The sequence below is a fragment of the Nicotiana tabacum genome, chromosome 15, assembly GCF_000715075.1.
Source record: "Nicotiana tabacum cultivar K326 chromosome 15, ASM71507v2, whole genome shotgun sequence".
NCBI lineage: Eukaryota > Viridiplantae > Streptophyta > Magnoliopsida > Solanales > Solanaceae > Nicotiana > Nicotiana tabacum.
Genome location: NC_134094.1, coordinates 119,656,552 through 119,670,102, shown reverse-complemented (window position 1 = coordinate 119,670,102; position 13,551 = coordinate 119,656,552). Strand labels below are relative to the sequence as shown.

Here is a 13,551-nt window from a genome sequence, read left to right as displayed (position 1 = left end):
CGAGTACCCTAACTCTCCTTTTATTTTTATTTTTTATTTTTACCACCTCTCCTTCTGAACTCAGAAGTTTCTACATCCACCACAGATCCAACCAAAATAAACCTATTTTCCAAATTTTTAGCCAATTCAGAAACGATCGCAGTAGTAGTATTTGGGCTAGAGGTTACCTGTTCAGTATCAGAAGACCTAGTTTCTTTCCCCGAAGTCGCAGAATTGAAAAAGTTGTCAGAGTTCTGGTGTTCTTTGTCTTGGCTAGCTTTTAGTTGTGCATTTAATTTCTTTGATAATGCACTTCCAGTCACAGTCTTGCGAGCAAGCATTTTTACTCTTCTTTTCTTAGGCTGAGGAGTGGTTGAAGATGAGGAGCATGGTGGGGGGTGTACCAGGGTTATCAGAAGGGTTAGTCATTTTGTGCTTGGTTTTGGAAGAAGGAAGAGAGGTAGATTGAAATTTGGAGAATGAAAGAAGATGGAAAATTCTTTCAACGGTTTGAGAATTATGAAGAGAAGGCAGAGAAGATGATGATCAATTTAAATAAAGAGGATAATTAATGGGTAGTGGTAGGATCATTAGAACCAAATAGGGTAATTAGAAGTCTAATCAAACTGAAATGTTAGTTTTGAATGGACGATAGAGTCTTCCCTAGAATCTAGGTGTTTTAATTTGGTTAGGATTCTCTTGAACTGAACTGGTTCAATTTAATTGGATAAGTTTAAGAGAAATTTGGACTTATGTATAACTCTGCTCATGATACAAATATTATTATTTTAAATTATGCAGAGTATAGAAAACATAACGTATTATCTTGATGAACCAGGTTCTTCACTGATAATTCTCTTGTGTAAGTCTAAATTTGCCAAAATAGAGAAAATATCATTAGAGATTAGTGAGTCATTTTAACACATGGCACAAGAGTATACTATTGAAAGTATGAGTCTGAGATAAAAATAATCTAATTATATACACATTTTCAAAATTTCTAACCAAAAACAACAATTGTTTTTTTAATTTTTTTTTTTGTGTGAATTTTGAACTGATCCTTTTAGGTGATCTTAATCATCCCTAATTCTAAAATGTTCTTTTCAAAATGATTTCTACTTAGGGATTTTATGAAGATGTTAGCTATTTGCTTGTCAGTAGCACAAAATTTCATAGTGATCAACCCCTTTTTATAATTTTCCTCAAAAAGTGATACCTAACATCTATGTGCTTAGTTCTCTTGTGATGAACCGGGTTCTTGGTCATACTAATTGTACTAGTGTTATCACAAAAAATAGGGATACAACCAACATCAATTCCAAAGTTCATTAATTGCTGTTTGATCCACAACAATTGAGCACAACATGAAGCAGCAACAACATACTCAGCTTCAACAGTAGATAAGGCCACTGAATTTTGCTTTTTGGTGGCCCAAGACACAATCCGAGAAAGTGTGTCATACCTGAGATGCTCTTTCTATCCACAAGAAAACATGCATAATCAACATCAGTATATCCCACAAGATTGAAATTACTACCATTTGGATACCAAAGACAAAGATCAGTGGTGCCTATTAGATATCTCAAAATTCTCTTGACAGCAGTCAAGTGAGACTCCTTTGGATTTGCCTGAAATCTTGCACAAAGGCCTACACTGAAAACAATGTTAGGTCTACTAGCAGTGAGATACAACAATGAGCCAATCATTCTCCTATACAACTTCTGATCAACAGATGAACCAGGTTCATCTATATCCAACTTTGTAGCTATTGTAATAAGAGTGTCAATTTCTTTGGAATCTTCCATTTTAAACCTTTTAAGAAACTCTTTTACATACTTCTACTGATGGATCATAGTTCCATTGAATTTTGTTTAATTTGTAAGCCTAAAAAGAAATTAAGCTCACCCATCATGCTCATTTCAAATTCACTCCCTATTAGTTTAGCAAATTCTTTACTTAACTTATCAGTAGTTGCTCCAAAGATTATACCATCAATATATATCTGAACTACCAAGAGATCTTTACCTTTTTCTTTCAAGAACAAAGTATTGTCAATTTTACCTCTCTTGTAGTCATGATCAAGCAAAAACTTTGATAATATTTCATACTATGCTCTTGGCGCCTGCTTGAGCCCATAAAGTGCTTTGTCAAGTTTGTACACATTATCAGGACTCTTCTTGCTTTCAAACCCCAGAGGTTACTTGACAAACACTTCTTCCTTTAGTTAGCCATTGAGGAAGGCACTCTTGACATCCATCTGGTGGAGGGTTAATTCCATGTAAGCAACACAGGCTATAAGGAGTCTTATTGCTTCCAATCTTGCAACTGGAGCAAAGGTTTCATCATAGTCTATGCCTTCCTCCTAGCTATATCCTTGAACCACCAATCTTGCCTTGTTCCTTATAACAATTCCATCTTTATCAAGTTTATTTCTGAAGACCTATTTTGTTCTAATTACTGATCTGTCCAAGGGTCTTGGTACCAGATGCCAAACTTGACTCCTTTCAAATTGGTTAAGTTCATCCTGCATTGAATTTACCCAGTTTGCATCCTGCAAAGCTGCAACAACATTTTTAGGTTCAATAAGAGATAAAAAAGCATCAAAAACACAAAGATTCTTTAATGAAGATATGGTTTTAATTCCAGAGGTTAGATCAGTAATTATATTCTCAATGGGATGAGAACTTTGATACTTGTAGGATTTCACAACCAGCTGGTTTCCCTTTGATATTCCTTCAGTGTTTTGTTGATGTGGAACAGGTTCATGGATAAGTTCTATTGAGGTTTGGGGATCATTTTCTCTTTGTTCTGTTCCCCCTGTCATGTTGCTCTAGGTGGAAGAACCTGTTCCATCACCTGTTTCTTCTTCCAGTGCAGCTTCAGCCTGGGCTATGATTTCATTTAAGTTTCTTACCAGCCCAATTGCTTTATCATCATGTTCCTATCTCTCAGAAAGAATATTAGTTTCATCAAAAACCATATGAACACTTTCTTCAACACACATAGTTCTTTTGTTATAGACTTTATAAGCTTTTCTATGTGAAAAATATCCCAAGAATACTCCCTCATCAATTCTGGGATCAAACTTGCCTAGGGAGTCTTTACCATTGTTGTGCACAAAGCACTTGCATCCAAATGCCCTAAGATGGGATATATTTGGTTTTCTACCTTTAAGTAACTCACATGGAGTCTTCTATACAAGTGGTCTAGTCATGCACCTATTTATGAGGTAGCATGCAGTATTTACAACTTCTGCCCAGAAGCTATGGGGCAGTTTACTATAAAGAAGCATAGTCCTAGCCATATCTTCAAGTATCCTATTCTTTCTTTCAACTGCTCCATTTTGTTATGGAGTCCTAGGAGCAGAAAAATTATGATATATTTCATGCTCATCACAAAATTCAACAAATTTAGCATTTTCAAATTCAGTGCCATGATCAGACCTAATTGATGTAAGTTGATTACCTAGTTGTTTCTGAGTTTTTCTAACAAAAGAAGTGAACATGTCAAATGCTTCATCTTTAGATGTTAAAAACAATGTCCAAGTAAACCTAGAGTAATCATCAACAAGCACCATCACGTATCTTTTACCACATCTGCTTAATGTTCTCATTGGACCACAAAGATCTATATGGACCAGTTCCATCGTATTGGTGGTACTTACCACTTTCTTGCATTTAAAGGAGGATCTTACCTACCTCCCCTTGCACAAGCCTCACAAACTTTGTCTTCCTTGAACTTGATGTTAGGCAGTCCTATCACCAAGTCCTTGGAGACTAATTTGTTGAGTTGACTCAGACTTGCATGTCCAAGTCTCTTGTGCTAAAGGAGGGAATCATTGTCCAACACACTTAAGCAAGTGAGTTCATTTTCTGACAGTGTGGACAGATCTACAATATATATATTGTTAACTCTTTTTTCCTGCAAAACAATCTTGTCAGTGGTAAAATTAATCACAAAGCATTTAGTAGAGGTGAATGCTACCAAGTTACCTCTATCACACAATTGTGATACACTAATTAGACTGTATTTTAGGCCTTCTATCAAATAGACATTCTCAATCGAGTGAGAGTCAGTCTTACCTGCCTTACCAATCCCAATGATCTCACCTTTCTTCCCATTTCCAAAGGAGACATTACCTCCATTGAGGTCCTCAAGTGAAAGGAACTGGTTCTTGCTTCCTGTCATGTGCTTCGAGCAGCCACTATCCATGTACCATATTTGGCTGCTCCCCTTCACTTGGACCTGCAAAAGGAAATCAGGGGTTAGTCTTAGGAACCCAAACTAGTTTGGGTCCCTTTATATAGGCAAAATGATGAATCAAATTCTTTTTAGCCCAACCTGACAGCCTATTTTTCCCTTAAACAAACTTTTTATTCTTTTGACTAGCCTTTTCTTTTGCAGTGCATTCAATTTTATATTGACCAGTCTTACCACAGTGTGTGTAAATTTTGTTCTCGAGAAGTGTGAGATACTTGCTTTTGGGATCCCATTTAGGTGGCAGATTCCCAAAGCCAATTCCTCTTCTATTGCTACTGTGATGTTCCTGAAGCCATGACAGTGCATCGAAGGACCTGTTCCATTTACAAGTTCTGTCTAGTTCATGCTTGACCTTGCCTAGATCCTCTGTCAATATTCTTACCTGCTTATCCTTCTTATACAAATCATCTTTTAGTATACCTACATTTTCTTCTAGAGTGAGTTGTGTGCAATCAGCTGTCTTCTTACTTGTTCCTAATTTCAGTTTTAGATTTTCAGATCTAAGTTCTAGGACATTTGATTCAAATGCATGAACCCGGTTCTTTAGTGCAATATTTTCACTTACAGTCTCACTAACTCTAAGTTTCAGGTTCTTACACTTTGCTTTTAAAATCACACATTCCTTAGACAGCTGTTTCTTTTCATTATTTATATACTCAGATTCATCAATGAAATCTAGAAGTAACTCAGATAGCCTTTCATTAGACAAAAACTTAATCTTGTCTTTTAGATGGATTATACTCACTTCATATACTTACATAATCTTGTCTTTTCCATAAGTACTTGTTCATCTTCATCTTCATCATCTGAGTCCTCATCTGAGCTTTCTCCCCGAGCAACAACCATAGCCTTTGTTGATCCTTTGTTATTCTTGGGATGAACCTATTCCTTCTTTCTGTTTCTTCGTTCAACTCTTTCCTTCTTCCATTCAATTTCCCATTGAGGGCAGTTTTTGATGTGGTGATCAGTCTTCCCACACTTATAGCAGCCCTCATTGGTCTGTTTTTCAGGAACCCTTGGTTTGCTGTAGCCTCCACTTCTTGAAGAACCCTTTCCTCTCATTAGGTACTTCTTGAAGTCCTTTGTGATCATATCCATTTCATCATCTTCTAGATCAGAACCTTCAATGATTCTGAGTGCCAGGCTCCTTTCCTTCTTGGGTACATTTATTTTCATGGTTTGCCTTCTAAGTTCATAAGCAGTGAGATTTTCAATTAGCTCATCCAACCTAAGAGTGGCAATGTTCTTTGATTCCTGAATGGCAGTGATTTTGCTCTCCCAAGTAACTGGCAGAACCCTTGTTAGAATCTTCTCAACTCTGTATTCTTCAGAAATAATCCTTCCAAGAGACTTAAGTTCATTTGTCAGTGTAGTGAACCTTGTATACATCTCTTGGATGGTTTCCCCTTCCTTCATGGGCCACTTGCAAAGTGTCCCAGATTTCCTTAGCAGTGGTATAACTTTGGATTCTACTGTACTTATCTGGACCGAGTCCACAAATAAGCCATTTTTTGGCTTTAGCATTCTTCTCCCATTTCCTCAAGTCGTGAGCAGTGCAGTCAGCTCTTATTTTTGGCACCTCTTCTTCTTCAGCATTTATCTTCATGGTAGCCAGTGGACCATCTGTGACAATGTCCCATAGCTCATAGTCTTCTTCTATGATGTGATCTCTCATCCTATTTTTTCACCAAGAGTAATATTGATCATTGAAGAGTGGTGGCCTAGCAGTGGATTGCCCTTCCCAGTTTCCAGGTGGTGCGCTCATCTTGATCTTCTCCTAAGGTGTTAGCCTCTTCAAGGATAACCTGCTCTGATACCAATTGATGTTTTAACTTCAATATCACACAAGAGAGGGGGGGGGGTGATTTGTGTGGTGTCCAATTTTTCGCGTGCACAGATTATAGAAGGACATGGTTCTTCTATGTGTTCCTTATACTACTGTTGCGGAATAATAAATACAAAAATTAAAGAACACAAGGATTTTTACGTGGGAAACACCTGGCTCAAAAGGTTAAAAAATCACGACCTACTTCCCCAGTAGGATTTTTCCAAACTCTCCACTAAATCACTGAGCCAAAAACTGCATTTACAAAATACTTTTGTAAACCTAGGATTAACTCTAATCGTGTTGTGGCAACTATACTCTAACTGCTGCGATAACTTCAAGTTAACTCTAACTTGAATACTTTGAGTACCTATTACAATTGCCTCTAGATAAAGATGAAAGGTACAATATAAAAATACCTACTACAATTGAACTAGAATAAAAGACAAACACTTGGAGCTGGTTCTTCTATCTGGTTCTTGTAGCTTCAGGTTTGCACACTTGAATCACACACAAATTTCTCATAAAATGCCTTGCTATTTTGCTCTCAATTCACGTTTAACTTATGCTTTTGTGCATCCCCTATAGAATGAGAACATCCTACGATTTATAGAGTTAGTAAAGTAGAAAATACCTAGAGTTCTAATGCTACTCTTCCTTGGTGGAAGAGTTCTAGTTGATCTCAACCTCTAACTCCTCCCTTATCTTGGATAATGTTCTCTTTGATTAAGGAGTCCTTCTCCTTATCAATTATGCAACCCTTTTTGATCAGGAGATATTAATTAGACCAAGTTAAGCTTATCTCCTTCACGTGCATCCCACATGCTCGAATATGCCTGTGTCTATGCACACAAGGAATGGACCTGGTTCATGCCTGAGCTTCCTTTGTCAATCTTCAAAAGTAACCTTCACTTAGGCCAACAAGTTGTTTGTTAGACTATTATTGATTAAAAGTAATCTTTAGGGTATTAGTTAAATCGTTTACTTAGTTAATTGATTGTTTAGTTGTTAAACATCGTCATCCGATTGTTAACGATGCTTGTTCTATTTTGAGCATTAGTTTGTGAATTGAGTTGTTTGTTCTATGTTTAGTTTACACAAATCAGTTTGAGTTTTAGTTCCATTTGAATTCTGGTTTATGTTTTGTCAATTCTTAGTTGTTTGAGTTTGATTTGGTTCAAAATCAATAGGATGGTATTGATGTTGTTAAAATCTGAAGTTTAGATGGTTTTTATCATAAAATAGGGTACTAGTAGTCTACTTTTTACTAGTAGGGTGGCAGAAATGATATTTATTCTTCTTGCTTCTGACATAGCAGATTTTTAGGTTGTCTTTTCACTTTTTGGACAGATTTTGAACAGTATTTAGCACACAAAGCCAGTCTTTTGAACAGGTTTTTGGTGAACCAAAATCTATCCCAAAAAGTGACTTTATTTGCCTATTTAAGGGGATGCTATTTCCTCACTTCAAGACACTCGATCTTACATTGAGAGAATATCTTCTTACACAAAAAAAGAACACAAAAATAATAGAGAGTTTAAGAGCTTTTTTAAAGTGAGTATCTGGGAGAAAAGAATACTTAAAACAAAATATAAAGGTCTTTAACGCGAGTCTCTAGTCTCTTCTTTCCTTGAAAGTCTGTTTGAGTTTCTGTTCAAATTTCTGGATCGGATCGGTTTCTTTTGCTGGATATTGCTGCTGTATAAAGTGTGTTGTTGTTGTTTTGCTCGTGAGTTTATTCTGCTCCTAATAGGTATTTCTTTCACTTTTTAGTGTAGCTATGGTTGTTACAAGCAATTAAATATAGTCTTGGGATGCTTATGATCATTTAGTGCTTTACGAGTGTAAGTTCATGCCTACAAAAGAACTATGAATAGCTTATTCCATGTATCGATATTTAAAGCTGTAAAATCCAGCTTTTGATGAATCCTTGCTATTAGCTTCCCTTGAATCCTTTTAATTGTGTGCTTGTGTATAATTGTGATCTAGTTTGTATGTATTTATGTTTGGTATAAATGGTGATTTAAGATTTGGAACTTATGGCAATACATCAAGAATTAAAACAAGAAGTGAAGTCATGTAGCATGACTTTTTATTTTTCTGTTAGTTTATTAAAGTCAAAGCTATGTGGTGGATTAATTGTCTTAATATGGTTTGCGATTTGCTAATATTATATTTTTCTAGTTAAGTTCTTTTCTGACAAGCGATATTATTCAAGAGATATCTTTGTAGAGTCCATTGAATTAATGTCAATAATAATATGAACAATGAAAAAGTTTTAGTAATATTTTATCGACTGTTTGGCCTCACATACATTAGTGTAATGTTTGAATATTTATGTTAAGTTAATATCGTATAATTGATAGGTTTCGGGCTAAGAAATAAGATTGGAACGCGGGTGACTAAGTTATTGGGCTATGCAGCCATAGATTGAACAATGGGCCCAAGTAAATATTTTTTGCTAGGCCCACTTCGTGTTAAGCATGCCAGCATGCCCATTTGTTAAGTAGTTTTAGCTGGCCCATTTTCTTTGTTCTTAAAAAATAATAATAATGATTAAAAACAGTTGGCCATTCTTTGTAGATATTTTCTGCTGGGCCCTTTTCATGATAAACCAACAAAGGAGCCCAATACCATTAAGGTTTAGGAGCGGGCCATATTTATCCATAAGCAAGAGATGGCCCTAGTCTTTGATTGTTGGTTTCTCAAACCAACTCCAATCACAACCCGATTTCGCACCATAATTAAAATAATTTAGCAATTTAATCACCTTAATAATTAACTTAAATGCTAGGCATTTAGTAGGTGCGCTTTAACTTCACGGATTCGCTCGCGTAGCGTGATATTGAACATTCAATAAATTAATTCAATAATCTCATACCATACCCATTTGTTTTAGTTAATTTTCAATTTAATTAATCCTTTGCTAAAATCGCGGATTTGCTTGAGTAACGCGATAGTTGATTTTAAATAATTTTCAAGAATTAACTTTTTCAAATGTAGTAATTTCTCAAAAGTACTATAAATAATTGATTGTCATGATTTCGGATTCACTTGCGAGGCACAATTATGATAAGTTAATTAATTTGTTATTCGATCACGTATTCGCTTGCGTAGCGTGGTTATGACAATGTAATATTATCCAAATTATTTTTTTTAATAATCATAATAATCAAGCATTAAATGTGGATAGGTAAAACATGAAAAATTATATAAATCACAGTTTGTCCAAAATTAATTCAAGCCAAGTTTTAAGTCAATAAAGCGACTTTGCTAGAACCACAGGATTCAGGGAATGCCTTGCACCTTCTTCCCGGTTAACATAATTTTTTACCCGAATTTTATTTTCGCGGACCGATAAAAATAGAGTCAAACCTTCCTTTAACTAAGGATTCAAATAAATGGTGACTTGGAACAGAAAAATCAATTCCAAGTGGAGACTCTATAAATAAAAATACTCCATCTTCAGATTTGTCACTTTAATTAGAAAAACTCATTAACCCCAAAATAATCCATAATACATATTTTTTTGGGGTAAAAAAGGGGTGTGACAATATTATACTGGAGTTCCAGCATAATATACTGGAACTCTAGCATAATATACTGGAGTTCTAGTATAATATACCGTTCCAGTATAATATGTTGGAAGTTCATACATGGGTGCTCCAATCTCTAGTATATTATGCTGGAACTTTTTGCGTGTTGGAGTTCCAGCATAATATGCTGGAAGTTAATACACAAGTGCACTAATCTCCAGTCTATTATGCTGGATCGGTCCGTGTTACAGCAAAATAATGGCTATTTTTCAATGACTTTACAAACGCTAACTATTTTTCAATTATCAGTCCGAAAACTGGCTAGCCCGGACTATTTTTACGGCATAATGAGAAGACCTACTCATAGGCCTGAGAATTTTGGCCCAAAGGAAGGAGGTAGAGGTTCTTTTTTCTTTTTCTTTTTTAATTTCATTTTTTTATTCTTATTAAATTTATTGTCAACAATCTCATAGCAGCATTTTCCTTTTGCCTTATTTTCTTCTTGTCGAGGTTCCATAAAGTGTTTACTTTTTGTCCATGGTAGATGTTTACTTTTTTTTTTTTTTTTTTTTTTTTGATAATGATGGGTTGCTCTAGTGGTTAGCACCCTCCACTTCCAACCAAGAGATTGTGAGTTCGAGTCACCTCAAGAGCAAGGTGGGGGGGTTCTTGGAGGGAGGGAGCCGATGGTCTATCGGAAATAGGCTCTCTACCCCAGGGTAGGGGTAAGATATGCGTACACACTACCCTTCACATATTCCAGTAGTGGGATTATACTGGGTTGTTGTTGTTTATTTTTTTAATCATAGCGAAGTGCTCTCAATCCTGGAATAATTAAATCTGAATATATTTTCAATAGCTATATTTTGTGTGTTATTTGTACACTGTGCCCCTTTACAATTTTGAATTTAAGAAAATGACCCTTTTAGATCTCTTATGTATAAAAGACAGATTTTTTACGTGTAAAAATAAATCTTCCATGTGTAAAAAGAAGAATCAGAGTTATAAAACTAAAAACAAATTTGTAAACAACGACTTTAAATCATTATTTTTCATTCAAGCATATGAGTCAAGTAAAACTATAGTAGAAAATACAGTAAAAAAAGAAAAGAAGGAAAAGTGAGTAAATAACATAAGCAACTAGTATTCAAGCGGACAAAGACGGGCAGCTAAAATTTTATTTTAAGGGTGAGTAGTGAAGTTCTAAATTAATTGAGGGACGTCGCCAAACGAAATGATACGAACAAGTTAAATGAGGTAAAAAGCGAGTAGTTACAAACTTATTCAACAAATGATTTTCATCCTTAAAAATTACGAGATATATAAAGATTTAACTTATATATACCGAGAGTATAATAGTAATAGGAATACATAATTGGATTGGAAATGTTGCATAAAATATCAAACGCGACCAGATAAAAGAAAAAATGATAAACATATGCATTAAGGATAATTACTGAATTTAACTGATCTATTGCTATGTAGATTGGCACCATTCTTCCAATGTAGGGGTTGCTACTCCAATATTTTTCATGTCAAGTATGTTTGCTGTTACATAGAGAAGAGCAAACTAATTGTTAGCAGCTTGCAATGTTTTTTTTTTTAATAATTATTTTCGAATAAGTCCAGGCCAAAAGCCAGGTTCAAGAAATTAAAGTGAGCAGTTAAAAAGAGAAAATAATTAAAGTGTATAATTTCAAGCTTGATCTAATTTACCTAATACAGTAAGACCTCTCTATAACACCATTCCTATATAACAAGTAATTAACAACCATTCACTATAAAAGACGACCGATTTTTAAATTATATTTTACCTCTCTATAAAAGCTTTTTACGTATAACAACAACATCAATATTTATAGCAGAAAACTCTTTGTAAAATTATCACTCAACAACTATATAAAATCTTTAAGATTACTACTAATAATTCTAAAAATATGCATACAATCTTTTCCATTGAACAAAATTTCTATCTTGCATAATTGCATAAGACATAAGATTTGAAGATTTTCCCATGATATATTTTTCATTAGATACCTTTTTGCTGAAAATTTGGATACGAATCTTTGCAAATTCAAGCATTATATCGGTAGTAAAAGAATAAAATCTACAAAACAACTACAACTACAAAATCTCCATCAATCTTTAAAGATTTTGTTTTTCTAGTAGCTTTAAAATGTGTAAGTTAGATTTAGTTATGAATTTATTAATATTGTATTGGCTTTCTTCAATATGTACCTAGTGAAATATGCATATCTTTTGAGATTTTAAATTTGAAGAATTTTTATCTTTTATATGTAATATTAAAAAAAGAAAAATAATTAATTTTTGGATAAATTTTATCTATAACAGCCAAAAAATATTTAAACGTAAAATGCCGTCGTAGGTATATAACAACCATTCGCTATAAAAGCTAAAACATATCGGAACAAACGAGTTTGTTATAGAGAGATTTGACTGTAGCCATAAGCTACACTAGATCGAACAACTTGCTAAATTTGGTCAACCGGTGGATATATAGGACAATAAAATAAAATTGTGGACAAAAAAAGGGACTGCCTCTGGTATTTTGATAAGATAATTCATACCAATGTGTATATCAGGTGTAGCAGCAGCTGTGGCGTCAGTAATAACTGTCACTTGTTTATAGTCCAATGATACTGCATCAAACACAGTTTGCCGTATGCAATTTGGTGTTTGGACACCTATAAAGAGACGTCAAACATACGAAATAATCAAGATTTAACTTTTATAAAAGGGCAGTATAATACTTTAGCATGTTGTAATAAGTAACGTGAAATACATGGTAAAACAACGTATAGTAAATTCTTATGATTTGTATTTTCTCTGACCCGTGCAAAGCGGGAACTTAATATAATGGACTGTCTTTTGTTTATAACAGGTAATAATGTGAAAACTCTAGTACTAAAAATGTATTTGATTTACCGGTGAAGACCAGATTAGTAATGCCATTGGTCTGAAAATATGAGTGAAGGTGCGTGTTAAGAAATGCACTGAAACGTGTTTTGACCAGCTTGTAATCCTTTTCTACGTCCATAACGAGCCCATCAATTAGTTCAGCCCCTACACTACCCTTTGATGCCAGCTTTGGTTTAAGGTGCCGACGAAATAATTCAACATCTCTCCCTAATGGATCATTCTCCCGTACAACCTACACAACAAAATAAAGTGGCAATTTTATTTGGTCATAACTATATGTTCAACCCATCAGTATAGAAAGTAATTAACCTATACAAATAGTATAATTTTCAGTATAGTTTTCCGATGAACTAAACACCCTTAATTGTATGTAGCTACGTCACTGCAACACATATATATAAGTGACCTCTAACTAGTTCGGAATTGAAGCATAATTGATTGATTGGCAATTGACAAAAATAAAAGAAACTGCATGTCAAATAAAAAAGAAATGGAGTTTGGATAAGATACCCAAACGATGTGAATGCCACAGTTTCTCGCAACCTCAACAGCTTTGATAACGTTAGGGACGATAGCTTGACCTCCTTTTACTTGCATAGGGCCAAATATGAAGTCTATCTGCGCAAATTAATAAGAGCATACGGTTACGGTTAGACCTCTCTATAACAACATTTTTATATAACAATCATTCACTATAAAAGCTGAATTTTTTCGGAATTGATTTTCATGTTATGTTATAATATATGTCATCTATAACAGATTTTACTATAGTAGCCAAAAGATATCAGAATAAATGAAGTTGTTATAGAGAGATTTGACTGCAATTAGAAAGAAGTTGTCAATGCAAATTTAAAATAAATACTTGTCATGCTGAATTAATTAGAAGAAATCAAAGTAGCCAAATAATTAATCACCTGCATGTCTATGACAAGGAGAGCTACGTTCTTCCATTTGCCTACATATTCCGTGGCCATTTAATAATTTGCTGTTACAATCTTTTAATTTCCAGAG

General features: G+C 34.4%; 1 protein-coding gene across 1 annotated transcript; it reads right to left on the bottom strand.

The window, feature by feature from the left end:
- Nucleotides 1-10,929: 10,929 nt before the first annotated feature.
- Nucleotides 10,930-13,551, bottom strand: LOC107789299 (putative inactive nicotinamidase At3g16190). Its single transcript, XM_016611076.2, has 5 exons — nucleotides 13,455-13,551; nucleotides 13,051-13,158; nucleotides 12,547-12,772; nucleotides 12,189-12,305; nucleotides 10,930-11,148 (listed from the first exon to the last, which is right to left on the bottom strand). Exons 1-5 carry the CDS (start codon nucleotides 13,512-13,514, stop codon nucleotides 11,078-11,080), a joined length of 582 nt encoding a protein of 193 aa, XP_016466562.1. The 5' UTR covers nucleotides 13,515-13,551; the 3' UTR covers nucleotides 10,930-11,077.